General features: G+C 38.8%; 2 protein-coding genes across 7 annotated transcripts in view; both read left to right on the top strand.

Moving 5' to 3' along the window:
- LOC105257028 overlaps window positions 1-16,917 on the top strand; it is a 52,823-nt gene extending 35,906 nt beyond the window's left edge. For all 6 annotated transcript variants that reach the window (XR_889635.3, XR_002192821.2, XM_025409349.1 and 3 more), the window contains one exon: window positions 16,030-16,917. Coding sequence is in view for 4 of the 6 variants with exons in the window: in XM_025409349.1 (XP_025265134.1) it covers window positions 16,030-16,206 (177 nt within the window). In the remaining 2 variants the exon portion in view is untranslated. The remainder of the gene's footprint in view (window positions 1-16,029) is intronic.
- LOC105257029 (UPF0489 protein C5orf22 homolog) overlaps window positions 1-20,653 on the top strand; it is a 580,793-nt gene that overhangs the window by 160,671 nt on the left and 399,469 nt on the right. The window lies entirely within an intron of this gene.

Raw genomic sequence — 20,653 nt, 5'->3', positions numbered from 1 at the left:
CTTTGACGTACGTTAAAATATTTAAATTTTATTTACAATATCAACGCTAATTTCTGTTAAATACGTCTCCCACTATCAATGACTCGCAGTTGAAAAAGAGCTTCTGTCTGACTTTGCGATAACGCTGGATATAGGCTGTGCTGTTGCCTCAAAAAAATCATTTCCCCGGAACAAATCGGGAGGAAGGCAGCTCGTTGAAATGCACGGCGTTCGAAGCGTCAAAGGGAAGGCAAAGTCTGCAGAGCAATTCCGTCTCGAGTGCGTTTACGCCGATGTGCATCTCTCTTTCTCTCTTTCTCTTTCTCTTTTCTTCTTTCTCATGCGTTCTCTCTCTCTCTCTCTCTCTCTTTCACTCTCTCTCTCTCTCTCTCTCTTTTTAGCATAGCCACAGCTATTATTTTTCATCGGTGTTGGTGACTATAGGTATATGCCAGAGACGCCAGAGACGAAAGAGAGCTTTGAAAGAGGGAAAGATAAATCGAGAGAGTGGCTGCGAGGCAGAAACGGCGAGCGGAAAGAGGGAGGTGCAGGAAAAGAGAGAGAAGGAAAACGGACAGGGCGACATGGGCGGCAGGGTATGTAGGGGTGGTTCGTGGAGCCGTTCGTGTTTTATCTCCGGGTGAGTCCGCCGAAGTCGGGGTGGAAAAACGGGGTAAAGGGTTAGGGAACTGAAGAGCAGTAGACTCGGAAGGGTTGGGTCGGGTGGCTGGCTGGCTGGCTGGCTGGCATTGATCTGCACTGCTCCCAGCCACCCCGTGTGTCGGCTTTTCTTAGTACAGTCGCCTCCTCTTCCTCCTCTACCTCCGCTACCGCCGTCTCCTCAACCTCCTTCTCCTCCTCCACCACCACCGCCTCTTTCTCTTCTTCTTTTTCCCTCCGAGCTACTATCACCACTACTACCACCTATGCCGGCTAGCCACCCAGTCAGCCAGCCGCCTCTCCAATCTCCCATCGCTCTTTTCATCATTCCCTCTTCTCTACGCCAGCTTCTTTCTTTCTTCACGCTTGGCCCGCACACAGGGCCGATCCCGGGACTCACCTCTCAAGGGCACCTATCCCCCTTTCTTTCCTTCCTTCTTTCTTTCCTTCCTTCCTTCTCTCTTGCGCTTCTCTTTCGTTTCCTCTTCCGCCTCTGTGAAAGGGATCATGAGAAGAGCTGCTGTGAAGTCAGCAGTGCGCGAACCCTCTTGCCCTTGCTCTCATCGAATCCGACTAACTCTCGTGAGGAGAGATGGTCATGCGATGATGAGATCGGATTTTGGTATGCTTCAACTTTGCCTTGATGATTCATCTCGTTTTAATTTGACAAAACGTATTTAATTTAAATGGGAGATTTTTGATATGTACAAATATATTATGTTAATCAAATACATTATGTTATTATATTATGTTTATTATATTTATAGAAATTATTTCTATTTTGAACAAAATTATTGATTACACAGATTATTTATTATTTGTTACAAATTTTCTTTTAAATTTTATACTCTTGTTTATCGATAAATAATTTTACTAGCTACTGGACGTTGAAGTTATTAAGCGATGTGCATGTTTTTATTAGACTGAAGCTTTATTAGACTAAAATACTTTCTGTATAAAAACTTGTTTTGAGATATATGTATATAAATATATATATATATATATATATATATATATATATATATATATGATGTGATATGATACGAAAACAAAGAATAATTCTATAGGAAAAGAGCTAATTTTACCTAGTATATAAATTTTGTAGTGCGTTAATATTTTAAAGAGCTATGAAGTATCCTAATGAATCTCGCATTGCGCCGACTATTCCAATAACTTCGATAGGGTTGAGCGACCGACGTTCGGAAGAAATAGTGATTATTAAAGGCTGACCTACGAGATGCTGAGCAGAGAGGGCGTTCACTAATCCCCCGCTATTACGTTACACCACCGACAATTTATTGAACGTGAACCAACGCGAGGTTAGAAGCGAGAGTTCCCCCAAGATAATGACTCTTCTTCAACGATCCCTTTAAATAAGGTCGAGATAAATCGGGCCAAGTCGAAGATCAGTTTTACGTGTCTGTTTATTTTTCTTCTCTTAAGATTCATGTATTCGATTATATTGATAAATATGATTTTCTTTACTCTCCATCTCTGTGATACGTTTTAATACAATATTTTTAATAAATACAATTATTTCTCTGTGGTAAATTGCCAATAAACAAGTCTTCATGACTAAAAAGAAAGAAATATATAATAATAAATTTCTTATTTACTAAAATTAATACTTTAAGAAAATAAATTTTTTATTCTACATCATGTTTTTTATTTTATCATTTAAGACGTATAAATATATAAGATATTTTTAATAATTTTAATATAATCTTATAAATTTAGAACACGTTTTTGGTAAATACATACAATAGCATTTGTAAAGTTTTAAGTTAAAATCTTAAAGTAAACATAATAGTTTAAAAATCTTATAATTTACAAACTATTTAAGCATTAATATGATATAAATGATAATGATGATCAGAGAAATATAATAGAAAAAAAGAATGAATATAGAATTTGATAGAGAACTTATACTTTTTGTAAAAAACTACTTGTTAAAAAAATTATTTTTGAACATGACTTATTTATTTTTTTTTTATTCATTATTAGAAATATATAGAAGAAAACATATATACATAACGAAATATATAAAAGACTTAACGACTAAAATTCTCTCAGGATAAAAGGGAAACGTTTGCATCAATTTGTGCATTCTACTAGACAGTTAAACTGCTGTTACCATTTTTCGAGTAAAAAAGAAAGAATCTTGTAACAAAAACTGTTTCAGATTAAAACCGACAGACACGTGGCATGACTCGAGGATTTGAGACGGCAGTCTTCCCACGCGTATATCTTAACCCTTATCCGTATCTAACCTCTCCCTCAACCCTTTCGCTCCCTTTGCTCTCGAGATCCCTCGCGTCCCCCGGGCATTCCAATGAAATCTACATACGAAAAGGAGGAGTGCTTTCCCATGTCCCTATCTCGTGGACACCAGGCAACCTATCCATCCCAAAGAAACCTAATCTTCTTACCCTCGAGACGAGAGAAATTCTTGGAAAACGTTAGTCACGTGACACGTTCAAATTTTAAAAGATTACTTTACGCGCGTCGTAGAAAACGAAGAAGAATTGCAATTCACGTAATGGAACGTCAGATTTTAGATAAATCCGATGTAACGCGACTGTAAAAATATATAGAAATTGTTGAGTGCATGTCTCGGTTATTACTAGTGATCTCTCATATATATTTTAATTTGTAAAATATATATCATATGTATTTTATAAAATATAATACGAGCATTTTTATTTCTTAAGTAATATAATTGTCGACATACACACTTTGCTATTGATTCTTTGCCTTATTAGTAATTTTTCACATCTCCATATTTTGTGAAATGTAATTATAATCTAAGCATATTTTATTTATTAAGTAATAATAGAAATCTTGACATATTACACACGCAAGTCTTAGAAGTTATTTACGAACAGATTTTGACCGGTCGCTCGAAGGTTATCGACCTAACAGCGAGGTTCTATTGCATTTTCGAGGAACCGAATGTAATTAAATACGGTACAAATCAATCGAATAAAGAAGTAGACGGTTAACGTGGACAGAAAAAGAAGAAAAAAAATAAAAAGTAGAGGAGCACGATCGATAGCTCTCTCGGGTGCCAACTGGGCGCGACATCTGCATGCAGATGCATCCCGAGTATTCTCATGTTACTCAGGTGGTGACTGACTTTCTGAATAAATTACGGCGCGAGAAATGAAAGTCCCCGAAACATTTATAGACACCCTGTTGTGTACACGGATACGCTACGGGGATAATGGGCCTACCTGGGTTCTTCAACCCCTTCCGCTTCTTTGGCCGCCGGCTGCACGATAGCGGACCCCACTTTACGCTCGTTATGCCATTATTTCTCGAGTCAGTTTATTACCGTCGACCTGTGTCATCCTTTATGTAGAATAATTTGATATCCCAGGCATCGAAGGGCATTAGACTTAAACAGCGCGCGACCGTTTTCCGCGTTGCTCACGCCAGCTAAATTTCTGTTAATATAGTAAATGATATTCTTAATTGCATGCAATTATTGATTTATAAACAAAGTTCATGTCACAAATTTAACGAAAGAAAATATAGTATTTTCAACTATGTACACAGAATAAATCTGAAATTTCATGTCTATTTGATGTAAATTATCTAAAGATTTTATTACGGAAGATAATTAGCTACGAGGTAGAAAAAAATAGCTATTATTATAATAATATTAATAATATTAAAATAGCTATTATTTATTAATACATATTAAGTTTTATAATTTTGAAAATTTTATCATAATTTATCGTAAAAAATGCATTATTTTGTTCAATTTTTTCAATTGTTTACAAAAATAAAATTAATCTTAAAATTGAAAACTTAAACACTATTTTTCGGCGCAGTTTTCTTAAAGTAAAAACAAATATATTTTTATGAATCTGCAGCTGAAATCTTTTAAAATCTTTCAATTTTGAAACTGTATACGCATATTAATTATTGATAGATTTAGTTAGATATATTGTTTTAATTTGATACCTTTATGAGATTGAGATATTACGCATAAGAATTGCACGTGTAAAAGATGAGACATTAAAAAATGACAGCGTGTTAAGAAAAAAAAACAGGATAAATGTGAGCTTGCAATAACGCGCGTACAAGTCGGTTTTGTTTCTGAATGACGGCAGACGTCTCGCTTTGCCGCGTGTACAAACGACTTCTTGTTCGCAAAACAGAAATTACCGCGGCGCAGCGTGGCGCTGAGGAAGGACAGTGGAGAGATGAGGACACGAAGATTCCATTAAGGGGTAACCGGCGGTAATGAATGGAAGACACCCCCTCGTGCCACCCCGGAATCTCCTACCCCTGAATTTCTCGTTCACTTCTCGCTCCCTGCCTCCTCCTCTTTCCCTCATCATCATCTCGTTCTCTCTCTCTCTCACCCTCTCTCTCTTTCTCTTCATCTCTCCGTCTCTCTCAAGTTCACCGCTGCAATGGCTTGTCCTTCTTGCACCATCTTTACTACGACCAGGGAAGGCCAGCGTAATTTTCCTCTCGGTAAAAAATACTCTCGTTTAACTTTTCCTCGCTCATTATTCCCTGCCGCCCTGACCTAACCCGACTTGACCCCGAAGGCGGCTTCCTTTAATAACCTAGAAAGAAAGAAGGGTGCCGACAACAGCGTTAGGAAGCGAGAGAGATATAGGAAGCAAGACTGGAGGAGACCGAACGCGGGAGGAAGAGAGACAGGAGTAACGCCAAGGGCAATCCTTGGATGCTAATTTGTAACTGGGCTACTTCCGGGACAGTGGTTCCCCGTCGCGCGCAAAACTTTATCTTACTATCATTCTCAAATTACGAGAGTTCTATTTGCATGCGAATTGAACATGGCACGACGGGAATTAGGAAAGTTTTCTACGAATGCAATGACCTTTCTTCCTAAAAACTTTTATTCTTATCATTTATGCGCAATGAATTATTAATTTTACGAATTATTATTATTGCCACTTTTCGTATATGATATTTGATAAATTTGAATTTGATTATGTATGCTATTATAAAGAAAATAATTCGCTATTGATTGTGCATAATTATTAAAAATATTACAAGATGTGATTTTATAATAAGATGCGATAGAATATATCACTTTATTTCCATAAAATTTGAAGATCAAAAGATAAGAAATAAAATAACTTTTCGTGATAAGTTATTAAACTAGATTTAATTGGATATATTTTAAAAGTATTTTTTATTTAACTTAAAATCATTTTTAAATATATATTAAATATATCAGCGTAATATTTCCTGTGTAAATTGGGAAAAAAACATATTTTTATGATATACAACGTGGTAGAGGCAAATAAATGTTTTTGTTTTTAGAAACTAAGAGATATAATATAAACACCGACTTTATACACGTTCAATTAAAATTTATAGCAGCAAAATTAATTTTACAGACAATAAACAAGTTGAGGTACAGAGTGAGAATGTAGAGAGTATATAATATCTCGAAAGCGCATAATATTTATGTGGAAAAGTTTGAAGCAACTGACGTATGCGTGGCGATAATACTGAGGAAACTGTTAATAAAACGACGGTATAATCGGAAGGATGAGCACCTTGAAAGATCCTCCAGTGGCACGACGAGGGATGGTTTTCCTTGCATCGGCAATTAGTCTCATCCCCCCTGGATACCCTTCGTTCTATCCTACCGGTTATAGCAACCAACCCCATCCATGGCATTTAATTACCTTACCAACCCCAGGCTAACAGCCTCGGGGCCAAGGTCACGAGCCATTCAACTCCTCGTATTTCTCAGTCCATAGAGGCACACTGACCGCATTTGCCCTTAAGCTCTGTTTCTAAGTGTCAATTGTTCCGCACAAATTCGAAATTCTCGATTTACATAATCTACTTCTTTTCTCTCTTCTAAATCAATGAATATCGGCGATCATAATGATTTTTATGTGGTAAAACTACAATAGATAAGAAAAAATTGGATAATATTTATATCATTTTATTAGTTTTTATTATTATATTTATTATACTCTATTATTTTACTTTTTTGAAGATGTATACATTAATTTAATACGTATTTAATTCCTTTGTTTTATCAGAACCATAGCGGATTGATTTAGATTTTTATGATAATCGTTTTCCTGGTGTCACAAAACCATTCGTTTATCTTAAGAAGACTCGAGCGAGTGATCGTTTGTAATATCGGATCGATAAGTCGTAAATTCGCACGGCCAACATTTTGATCGCCCACTTCTATCCATTTCATTGACAAGGACGATGAAAAGACGGCCTCGGTATTCGTCTCTTTTTCGCGGAGTGCCACGCTCGCGTGCTCCAGCGCCATAATCCATAAATCACCGAAGAGGCCTCGATTCTTTATGGATTATGGAAGAGTACGAGCCTCTCTCGCGTATATCGATACCACCGCTTTCCCGTACTCCGGTTCGATATCTACGATATCCCCCTCTTCCTTCTCCTCTTCCTCCGGGTTCGTGTTTGTATTTATTTCCGCGGAGTTAACGAACGAGATGCTGGCCATTGTAGCCTCCATCGACCGCCGGTGCGACATCCTTTTTACGATCGATTTGCAGAGACGCCATTTTCGCCGGCACATTTATACCGGCAACCTATAATCTCATAAATCAGCCATCCTACCGGTCCTATCTGGCTCCACATCCTCTCGATTCTTCGCGCGACTATGTCGCATCTTCTTGCGCCGATGCGGGCTGTCTTTTTGCGTTCCGCGAGGATAATTTCGCGATATCTCTTACAGTGAAATGGAGAAAATATCTTGACAGGATATCTCGAAAGTCTCTTGCCTCACCTTTTCTCCCTAAGTACACTGATTTATGCTACGCTTGAATGTGTATTATAAATAACATCGCCTTACGGGATATCGATATCTATCCCGATAAAGTGGGTCAACGTCATCAAGCTGTATATCATTAGAGTGAGTCGGATGATGTCGATCCTAGCAAACGTATAATCGGTATACAACGCGTTTTCTCAATAACTATCTATAACTATTAATCTGTTTAATATTTATTACGGATGTGGTAAAACACAATATATAAACATTGCATGGTAGAATTTTTCCTTCCATTTGTGCGCAGATATGTGAAAAGTAAGCATACGAGCCATTTAAAAGCAATAATAATTTATCTATTGTCTTCCAACAATTTTTATCGCAAAATATGAAGGTACTAAAAGAGCACTAATGTCACATTTAATTTTCATGCAACAGCCAAAATCGTTGTACCTCAGGTGATACAAAAGACGCCATTTTTCGCGAAGAAGAAATCCGCGATTTACGTTTGCTCTCGCGCATACGAGTACATCCAGAGGGTGGGTCAACTGCGGAGGCAGCATGAGATGGCATACGGGAAGCAGAGGGGAGGAATGGGGTGTATGTGGAGGCGCGCACACACATAGCAGGGGAGGGTACACCCCGGCCGCCCCCGAGCTGCGCAGAAGTTCCTTCCTTCCGCTTGATCGACATCGATTCCAAGATGGCGGCCCGCTCGGTGGTGCGCTCACGGCATACATATCGGCCCATTCTACCAGCCACCCCGCCCTTAGCGGGACCCCTTTTGCTTCCACGATCCACCCTCTCCACCACCCATCCTGACGTGCTCGTCCACATCGTAGGATGAGATCGTCCTGGGGGGACGTCAGGGGTAGGGAGGTATAGTCGGCTCACGAGATGTCCGGGCCGATATCGGAATCGCATTAGAACGCCGCGCCACTTTCACCCTCCCCCTCCTCCCGTCCCTTTCCCGGTAACACCGAGAGCTACCCTCCTTCACATCCAACCACCCCGCTCTTCTCCACGCCCGTGACTCCTTTTTCCTTCGGCTGGCTCCAGAAATATCGGAGGAGTCTCACGACCACGCCTGCCGACCCACCGACGTGCCTCGGGCCCGAAATACCGTCTACTTATACGCTGAGTATAGAATATTCCTTCCTTTTTTCCTTTAGGAGCTTCATGAAGTTTCCAGTAGCTTAGACTTAACGTTTCGTCTTTCGTAAGTCATTTTACGCTGTTCGTTTCGCGATGGATAGATCTCATATAGAAAATTCAATTCTGGAAATGCTTAATGAAACAAAGTTAAACAACTAGAATCCATCGTGCAATTTAATTCCGGAATTCGTAAAAATGGAAAAGAATGAGAGAGAGATTTTATCGAATAGAATGTTTAAAATTTATTGTTAAGCCAGGATTTATGAATTTGAAAGATTTGTAGATAGATATCGAAAAAACTAAATTACATGTTTTTAAATGCACACGATATATATCAAATTACTGAATATATCTAAATAAAAAGTAAATAATTTAGCTTTTCAGAAAATTAATTTCGATGTTTGAAATGCAGACAAAAAACGTTGTAGTATTTTTCATAAATTACTATATCAATCGTAAACTATCACTTACCACATGTGCAAAATAAAACAACAAAATGTCAAGCGGACTTACGAGATGTACACTTTTATAAAGTTCTATTTAAAGTATAGAAAAAGTATATCGCATTAATGCGTGTAATAAACGACATATAATCAATTGTGAGACTGTCTTAGGAAGAAGTATAACGCTATTCTTCAAGAATCATTGACTTTTAAACTGCAAACGATCAACAAATGATATGACAATGCTATGTGGATTTTGACAGATATGAAGGATAACTTAACGAGAGACGGAATGAGAACAAGAGCGTGTAACGCGGACTTCAATAAGTATAAAATTTCTTGCTTGCACAGGGAAATGAGGTCCCGCATTGCCTGCCGCTCAAACATCCTTATCGAGCCAGTGCACGCCGCTCGTTAAAGATGCTCGTTCAATTTCGTATGCTCACGCTCAGAAGGACAACGATTGAGAAGGGTGGCCGACGTGTCTCGTAGGGCACATTGAAATAGACAGACAGAGAGAGAGAGAGAGAGAGAGAGAGAGAGAGAGAGAGAGAGAGGAGAAGAGTGACTCGGAAGCAAAGCCGATTAGGATCCTACCTCGAGATCGAAATTTCACCTCCTCCTTCGGCTGATCTGGAATTTCCATTCCGTCGTTTCTCCCTCGCGCGAATTCCACGTTTTCCCTACCGACTCGAAATAGAACGGCGAGTGAGGCGGAATAGGAAAGACGGGCGCGACGTACGAGGCAGTGAAAAATTTCAGGTAACGTCGGAAGTAATCCCTGAAATAATGGCATAGCCCACGCCCGATAAATCCAGAAGGTGGCTTCTATCGCGAGAGCCCCCCTAGGTAGGAGGAACTCCCCGGATACACACGCTTTCTTCTCCAGGCACACGCGTGCGTATCACGCACGTGTGCACGCGGAGGCGGCGGAGGGAAAAAACGACGCGAAGGTCGAGCGGGGGAGGGGGATTATGTCTACGTAGGGAAAAGAAGGTGGATGGCTGGAGCCGAAAGGTGGAGGTGAGGCTCCGCCAAGGGAGTGGGGCTCGCGGAGGAAGACGAGGGAGAGAACGGAAGATTGATCTGCCGCGGCGCGCTCTCGTGTACCTCCGATACGCGTTTTATTCGTTCTCTCCCTCTCCCGCGCCACCCGCCCTCCCGTCCTCGGCGGGCACGGAATTGCCCTTCGTCGCGCGGCGCGCCGAAAAGGGATACGGATAATCGTGTAAACCGCCGCACCTGCGGGGTCGAGGCTCGCGTAAACATATTTGTAACTTCTCTCTCGCGCCGGCGAGAGCCGGCGACAACTCGGCGCCGGCGGTGGTACCCCTGAAAATTTAAGTAATCCCGGGGTTTACGTGCACGAATACGCCCTAAATTATTCACGCGACATCCAGAAAGACGGATTCAGTCGTGATGGTCTCTTGTCATCGCGATCGTGGTTTTTAAAGAAAATTTCTCCTCGAGTCTCCGACACTTTACGCGCGGCAAAATTTTCAGATTGAAGATTTTACTGCAGACTTCGAGCGAGTTTATTAAAATAATAGTAAGAATAAAATTTCTGTGAAGGCAGTCAAATTGAAAAAAAAAAATATTTATTCTTTTTTAAAATACATTTACATGAGTAAAAATCTACGTTAAAAATATGATCCGTTTATGTGTAGCAAAATGCTTTCCGTGTGATTTCTGTATCCTTTCATAATTTTTGCACGTTCGAAAAAAATTAACAAAGTCATTAGGTGGTTTACCGAAAGTTTATTATCTAAATCGTGCATGAGGATGTTGTGAATGCAAAGATATGGATCGACTTTGCGAGACGCGTGATCGGACAGAATCATAAATTGATCTCGGTAACATCGGTGGATTGCGATCAGGAATATTTAACATAAAATTGAATTTCGTTATAACGAGGAGCGATCGCGTTGCTTGAATGAGGGAGATGCTTACGGCGTGCAAGAAATCGACTCTTGAAATAATTGTCCGTGAAAGGGCAGAAGGGCGACGGCGATGGTGGTGGATTTCTACGCGTCATTACGCGAGGATCGAGTCATGAAAATCGGCGAATCGAGCGGCGATTATTCAAACGAAACCTTTAACAAGATTCCCGCCAATCAGCTGCCGTAACGATCCTCAATCGCCAAAGAGAAGTTCCCTTCTTTCTCTTACTTGCTTTCGCTACCCCAAAGCGACGGTGGGGCGGCTTAAGGAAAGGGTAAGAATAAAAGGGTCTTGGCGCTTTTTTGCGAAATAACATCGCATATGATTCTTGATGATAATCTCTGATATTTCGCTTGATGTTGAAAATGAATATGAATATTGAAAGAACCATGAAACGAGGATTACGAAGAAAATAATTTGCTAACGAAAATAACGAGGAAAACATGATGCATTTTTTAACGATTTTTGATTGCAACAGATTGCTTATGTGAAAGCTATTTCATATTTGCACACATCATATTACATTATTTATCACATATAGATGAACGTAATAAAAATTTATGCTTTTATGAAGAATGTTTGATTAAGTTATTTTGCAATTGTATTAATTATATACTTTTATATAATGATTGTAATTCAAATAACTCTTTTGTTTTCCCCGCTAGAAGGAGAAAAAAAGAGTTTTTGAAACATGAATTAAGACAATTTGTGTGGATTTCCATTACAATTATTATCTGTTATCGCTGTGCTTCATATTTATTGAATAATTTTTGATATAATGATTGATATTTTCCCATTATTTCTCTCTCTCTTTTTCTCTCTTTCTTTGCTATTATTTATGATACAACAAAAATATTAGAGAGATATATATACGAATATTTTAATATCTGGTAATTGTATTCACATTTTAATTATGCGTGCGATGAAAATTTTTTCAAATAGCTGCCTATTATCAGTAGGTATCGAATATATCCGGCTTTCGGCTCTACACCCATCCGACATTGGGTATTAAAGCGGATTGAAACGACTTTTCGCGCGATAAAGATCAAGCAACTTGTAACTCTGCGTTTTAAAAGCCCGTCGAGCTAAGCAACTTTGAGGTGCATGCCAGATTTCTCATTACGTGAAACCTACACAAACGCTCCCTACACGCGTTTCCCTCGCTGACTGCCGTTGATACTCGATCGCGCGATGCGGCGCGGCGCGGGCAAAGCGGCGGAGGAACGAATAAGGGGCGGAAAAGTGCGAGACGGAGGAAATGGCGAGCGCGGAGGAGTTCGGGGTAGTTTCGAAAATTCCCATCGCAGTCTGGAGTTGCGCGCTCCGGCTTTTCCGACGCCTCTTCCCGTTCGCCTCTTCCATTTCCTCTCGTGTACTCTTCCTTTTCCTTTTTTTCCCTCCCCCCCCCGCCCGCCCGCCCGTCCTGCGACTCCGACATCGCACCCTCTCACCGCGCCCCTCTTTTACCCGATTCGTTCGCCCGCCTGCACTCCGCGGGCTCTCACCCCGTTTTACCCGGGCGAGCGCAAATTTATTCCGTCGACTCGGCGACGGCGGCAGGCGGAATCGCAGTACTTTATACTCGTCGAGAATCGATAGACAGCCGCGCACGGATATGGAAGCACTATATTTTCCCTCGTCGCACCTTCGTGTCGCTCTCTCGACAGCCTTGTTGTTAATATAGAGAGCACTTTCCTCTGGCATGGACTTTCATTATTTCTTTCCTTACCCGCGACCGTCCAGCGATGGCCGGATGTCTTCCTGGTCGGGAACATGCGATTTTCGTCCAGCTGCTCATTTTCGGATTGCAATAGAAGTATTTAATTGCGATTGTGTTCTTTAATAATTAACCATGAATCGGAATTGAAAGTTAAATATAAAAAAGCCTAGCCGTGAAATAGTTTTCTAATTAGCTAAATTTGAATTGAAATTTTAATTTAAATTTAAAAGAATTTTAATTTTAATTTAAAATTATAAATTTTTGTTGAAGATTGATATGTGAAAATACGGTACACAGTTATTAATTGAGTAAAATTCATTTTTAATCTTTATAAGAACGAAGAGTAACATAAATTTTAAACAATAATGATGTATGTGCAAAATGCTCTACAATAGTATATTTAACTCAGACAGATTTTCAATAAAGTATCGAAGAATTTATTAAGATGTTTCGTCAACACATATCAAGCTATTGCAAATTAATAAAAATATGTTTCGTTCTTTTCATCAAGATTAAATATGATTTAAAACATATACACGTATATAAAATTATACGAATTCTATATATTTGTTGACAAGTAGAATATATTTCTCTATAAACATTGCCTTGTTTCTCAACGAATCATTTTTCTGATTATCATTCTTCAATTAATAAACACAAATTCGAGAGAAAGAATCAAATTTCTTAGATGGAAAACATGATTTTACTGCAAACCTTAAATGTGCAACTCTTCTCTTTACTCCTGCCTTTCGACGATCGCTAAAATGCGAATGCGGTCTCCTTCCATCACTTTCTTCTTTCATCATTCCCCTACCGTAAATATAGAGAGAACATCCATCCCGACCGTAGACGGTTATCCGCAACGGTGGTTAAAGAAAGCGAAGAAGAAAGTCAGATTTTTAGAGACTGGCCCGATGCACGGCCGCAGGGCAACTTGGCAAAGCAACTTTTGGAAGCTTCTTCCTATCGTGAAAAACGTTATGGAGTCGTAGGCGACGGTGGTTGAGAGGAGGGTGAGGAAAAGGAGGTGGGGAAAAGATTTAGAAGGTGGTAGGGGCCGAGTTGGAATCAAAGGAGCCCAAAGAGCTTTTCCAAGCTTCTCCCTCGCCCGGCTAGATTGAACTTCTTTTCCGCTCAGGAGTTTTCCTATTACTCCAAATTTTCAGACGCGGCAAAGCCGTCGCGGCCGCAACGGTTCACATGCACATAATGTACGCGATTTTTACATGAGCATGTACAACTTGACAGCTGAACTCGCTCGTACCGATCACGTTAATTAATATCATGCCAGTTCTATGTAAGTAAAGTTTTCAAGTGATCTACAATTTAAAAAAATATGCAATGAATATGTTTTCCAAACTAGAAGAATATTCTTTTATGTAATTTAATGTAAATTAAAAATTTAATTTTTATTTATTTATTTGAGCCAAATTCTTAATTATTAATTTTAACGTAAATTTATTTAAAAAAAACAAACAACTAAATATTTTATTGAGAATAAATGTATCTCGGTTTTCTTAATTAATATATTGATAGAATGTTTTATAATGGCGATTCTATTTTTTCTTCATAGAATATTTAGTAACATAATTACATTTGTCAAAAGTATTTTAGAATATTAAGAAAGTAATACTTTGCTCGTATAAACGAATGGCATCTTCAACTTAAGGTTCCAGCTGTGAGATAGCATAACGATGCGTTAAAGGCGTCTCATTAGTACCTCCACTTTAAAGCAAGGTTCCCCCATCCGTACATTCTCTCTCTCTCTCTTTCTCTGTCTCACCCTTGACTGGGCTGCCTAAGTAAAAATCAATAATTCTTTTATCGTACAAATTAACGTTAAGCATATTCCACCCTCGTACATGGAGCCTATGGCTGATGTTACACCGTTTCCTGCCAGTCTGTCCTGCATAATATCACGAATCGTGTCGACACCGTTTCTTCTACCACACCCGTTTCCTTAGCATGATTTCTTCACTGTATTTCTTCTAAATTTTTAAAGTCTCATATTGATAAAAGCAATGAAAATCAATCTCAATAATCTTTTTGTTTATAAAATATTTATTTCAATCAAAATGCAAAAAACTAATTAATAATTATAAAAATTGATTTATATATCAATATATTTATTTTTATATACATTTATTTAATTAAATACATTTTGAATATATATTGAATATATTATTAATTGAGATGCGGGATTATTTACATTATACATCTTAATAAATTTCAGTTTTATTAAGCATTACTTTTTGAATTTGAATTGGAAAATATTGTTTAAGATAAATTTATGATTCAAACTAGGACTGTTTAACTTCAATTAAAATATGTTAATAAATGAGTAAATAATGATCATCTATTGATTGATACAATGCTCGGTACATTTTCTAATTCTTAATTTTTATTCGTATTTACAATATAAAATGTGATTATTTTAAAGCACAAATCGAGTTTGTTAGTATACATTTGTGTGATTCGTTCTACTAGCAAGTACTCGTAATTCGCCGAACAAAAGGCATGCACATACATTATGCTGTTATTACACATATAGTCACATGTGAAATCGATAACCATTAAATTAATTTGTTTGCATAAAATGTAGCTTGTCGGTGCTCATCGCAACAATGTTCGAATATCCAATTGATCAAGTTAATCGTCGGTCGGCTATAGCAACGTTTCGACGTTAACTTCTCGAGTTTTATTTAAGCAATTTTGGTAGGGAACGCTGCCACTTCGAAGACATAAAAATTCCACCCACTCGTCACGCCTTGACGAATAACACGAGATGTACTGTGATAAGGTTTTAACTGCTGGCTAACATACTAAGCGACCCGCGTCTTATCGTATGACATTATAGCCTTGGACATGTAGAGAACAAATGGGCCATCCTGCTGTAACGCCTTTTCAGATGTCTATGCATTAAATTGGGATAACAAAGCCTGCATGTTTTAGAGCGAGATTGTAGCTGGCTGAATCGTATCTTTGTTTCTTATCGTTTTAGCCTCGCTGAAGAAATCAATGTTTGTACTCAAAAATATTTTGCTTAATTCTTTTATTTCTATTACAACTGGAGTATTGGTCATTGATTATAACTTTAAACAAATGTATTTTATTATTTTTTTAATAGTACATGAATTAATATATATTAATTTCCATATTGACGTATATTTTAGGTCTAAAAATAGTCTATGTGATTATATATATATATATATATATATATATATATATTAGAATTTCATCTAGAATTTGAGAGTTTCCATACTACATCAAACATAGCAATATGTAAATATTATGTTTAAGACATCAAAAATAAGCATAATCTAATATAAGTATTTTTTTATGAGTTCTATTAACGTAATCCTCCCTTTTGTTTGCAGGTAGGTGTGTTTGAAACCATGCAGGATTCGGCCAATATCGTTCACCAAGTTCTCCGAAGCTCGACGGATCACGTGTCTCGCGACCTTGACTTCCCATGGCATCGGAACGCTAAGAGGTTTACCTTGGTAAACCCTAGTATCTCGGGATACCACTCGGGGTCTCGGTCGAGGGATTAAGACGGGGTTGTTGAACAGGACGACACGGGAGGGACGGTAGAGCATGGGGAGGGGAAGAACAGAGAGGAGAAGAGAAGAGTGAGAAGGAGAAAGCCGACTACAGTAATCGTACGCCCGTATAATTGATTGAGTCTAATGAGTTAAAGAGGATGCTACGGTATCGATGGCGAAAATTAAAGAGTTCTGGGTCACGGAGGCGGCGATAATCTCGGGACAGAGAAAGTATAGAACTTAGGTACTTGTTCTTCTCCGCTCCCCTCTTCCCTCTTCGCACCCCTCCGCGGCATCTCGCTCCGTCGTCCACGTCTCGACCGGCACGGGAGGAAGCGCTGATTGTAAATTAGTTAAAGGAGATGCTTCATTAGACAACGCGCTGTCTTGCTTCTTGAAGCTGCAATTTCCCCGCGTTTAACTGTTTTTAAAGGGGCTCGCGGCATAATAACTAGTCGCGCGCAAACTGGCCGATATGCATGTAAATGAGTATACATAATTTTTTTATATAATTACAAAAGTTAATAGAACGATCGCGTATTTTATCAAAATGATTTATATGCCGTATTGAATACGGTATTAAATCATGAGCATAAATTTTCACATTTATTGATTTTTATCTTTATGAGATTAATTAAAATTTTATGGCGAGAAGTAAAGTATGGATAATAGAATGGTAGAATATATACATTCGACAATTATTATATCATTACGCATGTAATATAGCTACATATGTGTATTTTTTTTATTTTCGCAGTTATTATATTTTTATAACTATCCTTTAATCTAACATTATTCTTGCTTATCTTATATAATTTCCACGTTCAAAGCAGAAAGGGTGTACTTGAATAATATATTTGAGGATATTTTTTCTCTCCATCTTGATTAACTATCTAGGTATAATTATTCAATAATTGATAGAAATAGTTAAGCAAATATATTAACTATTAACTATATATAGCATATTTAAATCTACGTGTGCGTGCGTATATAATTATAATTGTCAGCGCGTGTAATTTTTATTAGTGTTTATTATGCACTTTTACACGCGCATTATTTAATAGAAAGTAGCCGTCGCGAGGTGGATAATTAAATCTGGAATTAACAAGGCTGTCATTAATTCGAAAGGTTAGATTGATCGAAGTAATAAGTGCCTGTAATTCTCGCTCGTACGCTTCGACATTTAAATGTCGAAGCCGACTCGAGGAAAATCAGCATGTACCGTGTGTACAAGTAAATTATCGAAAGCGCGTAATCGATCTTCATCGAGCCTTTTACACATTTTTCTCATCTGTACGGTATTACTTTTCGGCCGACCTTGCTTTCGACGTCTTTTCAATTCGAAGTGAAAGGGATGAAAAAAAGAGAGATGAAAAAAAGTGACGCGGGCAAGAGATAGGTGGATAGAAAGACGACGGTTAGCTGCGTCCGAAGACGTGCGGAGGCACATAAGAAGCATAGTGTCTTCCGCGCATCCCCTAGGGAAATTATTGACAGTCAGCGAGGAAATGACGTCGTAAATACCATACCGAGGCGAGGCAACCGCCCGTTTCAGAGTCTCTTCTCTCCGCTTTGTTTCTCTCTCTCTCTCTCTCTCTCTCTTTCTCTCTCTTCTCATTCTTTTTCCCCTCCGTCGGCTTCCACTTTGTCCGTCGTCTTCCTCCTGCCGCATATAATTTCCGCGATGTTGTTTTCAGCGGCCGTGGTTCCGCGAGACGGAAAAATACACGCGTCGAGCCAGCGCCTATTTACGGACACCATAACACGGCGGTTACAGCGGATAATATTAAGAGTGAACCGTATATACACGACCTACCGTCTGCTTAAATCACGTCGAGATGTGATGGTGGTATCTTCCATGGAAAAGAGATTTTTTTGTTTAAATGTTTCTACAGATGTTTTTCGTTTTGGAAGTTTGCAGTATTCGATAGCGGTGCGATTAATATTGATTTTTGCAACTACTCAAACTTCTGTACATGTATAATTTTACACACATATTATATGAATTAAAGTATTTAAATTATTAATTTTATACCTAAATGTATAGATTTAAAGAAAGATATGGGTTTATTCTAAACCCTAAAATTTTATAATATAATAGTTAATAAACAAAGTATATAAGAATGATATATCCGCAAAATATTTATGAATTAATTCCTTAAAATATGATGCAATATTGAATAATGAAGAGTAGCTGCAGAAACAAAAATCAGATTAATTATATACATGTGTGTACATATAATAGAAATTTATAATATTTTATTTATACAATATTTTTATTATATATTTATTTTTCAATATTTCTATAAACCGCGAGTTTCAAATTGAGTCTGCTGGATTAATAAGAAGAGAATTATCCGACTCTGTGGCTTTAAAGCGTGTAATTATCGTAAAATGATTAACTGCCGCACGGGTCGTAAACCGACTCGAAATATTCAGAAAACTTGACGTTGTTCGCGCGCTAAGAATATTGCAACTGATGCTCTTCTTCAGTCTCCGTTATCCCAAGCTTCCTCGCCACGTGGTAAAAGAGAAACACATTATTCGCGGGAGCGATCCTTCCTTTCGCCCGGCGACTACCCGGAGAAAAGGGAGTTCTTCCTCGCGAGAGAAAACCGAAGGCGGTGGCATGGGAGAGGGCAACGAAGAGAGGGACGGGTATGAACAACAGAGGCGCATTCACATTCAGGGTAGACGGTGGGGTGGAAGCGTCTGGTGCGCAGGCCAAGAAGCAGCGTAAGAGTGGTGGCGGCGCGGATAGAAAGAGAGACGACGAAACGACTGCGAGACCCGAAGAGGTTGGCGACGGTGGAAGACGGAGAGAGAGCGAACTGCGAGAGAGATCCGCCGGCTCTAAGGGTAGTTATTATAATAAATTTGTCGGGGGTTTAAGAAGCGGAAACAATTCAGAAACTGCGAGCGACTCTAAGGATGTGCTTATCGTTGCTTTTATTCAAATGGAAGTGGAAGGCGACGAGCTGCAACGGATGCGACCTGTATCTATGCGTCCTTCTCGCCTCTCACCGTCTTCTCTCTGTATTTATACGACGTTCCGTTCTCCTTTGAGTTCTCCGTTGGCGTTGTTCTCTCCTGTCTTGCCCAAGTGGCTAACGGAGATGCGAGAATGACTCAACAGTGATAGGGCATTGGTCTTTTGTTACCGTTTTATTCTCCGTTGCATAAACAAACACCAAGACTCCAAACGTCTCATAGCGCTTCAATTTTTTCTTCAATTTTTTATGTATTGAAGAATGCAATGTATTTTTTGTCATCGTTGAAGATCATTCTTCGTGTCACTTCTAATACATTATAATTATATGGAAAGTTGTCTATCTTATCGTGTATCATTTCTTCGATAAGTCATTCTTCAATTTTTTAAAATTAAAATCTGATAAGCCATCTCTATTCTGTCTGTTGTGTGCGTGCATAAGAAGTAAAGTACCTAAGAAGAAAAGTACAATAAATTGTATATATTATTGCTTTCATCCACATATTTTGCAAAAATTTAAGAGCTCGATATAGCAGTAAGAAGAGATGAAAAGAATGAAAAGTCGAAAGAATCACGATTAAGTCAGATATATGTTGATTCGCCGATAATCAGGAACCATATAAGCTATTCTGTCACGCGTACTACGCGAATTCCATGTGTCTCATCGAGTCCACATTAACGATCGCGCTCACGTGAGAATAAGAGGCAATGAAATCCGGGACATTAAGGTTTTAAGAGCGTTGACTTATATAGAAGAAAATAAGAAAAAAAAGGAACGGGAGGGAGGAGGACGAATCATCCCCCCGGACCACCTTGATTCTGTTTACGACATTCCTGGCAATGGGGCCGATCATTACGACGAAGGATGCAGGACATTTCGCGCGCCTTTCCAAGGGTAGTTCGAGATAAAAAAGACGCCTCCCAGCGAGAGCTCCGTGCGCGACGTGAACACGAAAACACGAGGCGAATCGTTCGGCAAGAATTTTGTCTCGTGTTGTATCTTTTTAAGAGTGCGACCGATATAGTTTAGGCCCGCAATAAAGGCGGTCCGCGACACTTGGATTTACGGCTTAATTAAAAATGCGCTGGCCCCGAAGACACCAAACGAAAAACTCGTCCAAGCGATGGTTCCTTAAAATCCCTTAAATACGAGCCCCCGGCTCGGAGCTCCTTTATAGAGAATCATTGGTGGATTTTTTTCGAACGATAAACGGACCATTCATGCTCGGCCATCAGCGGAAGTGATGCTTTCGTTTTTTTCGTAACGATCTCGCCTTCGGATATTAAAAACCTGACGCGATGCGGGGCTATAAGACTTTTGAAACTCTATCGCGTTTAACGAAAATATTCTGGAAATAATATAAACTCCGATAATTGGACATTTTAGGAAATTTGTGAAAAGTTAAAAGTCTTTAAACACAAATGCGTGTTTCTTTTCTTCGCAATTCGATGTGCCTAATTATTTAC

Source organism: Camponotus floridanus, unplaced genomic scaffold, assembly GCF_003227725.1.
Source record: "Camponotus floridanus strain SB8 unplaced genomic scaffold, Cflo_v7.5 scaffold26, whole genome shotgun sequence".
Lineage (NCBI taxonomy): Eukaryota > Metazoa > Arthropoda > Insecta > Hymenoptera > Formicidae > Camponotus > Camponotus floridanus.
This window is presented reverse-complemented; position numbering and strand designations above follow the sequence as displayed.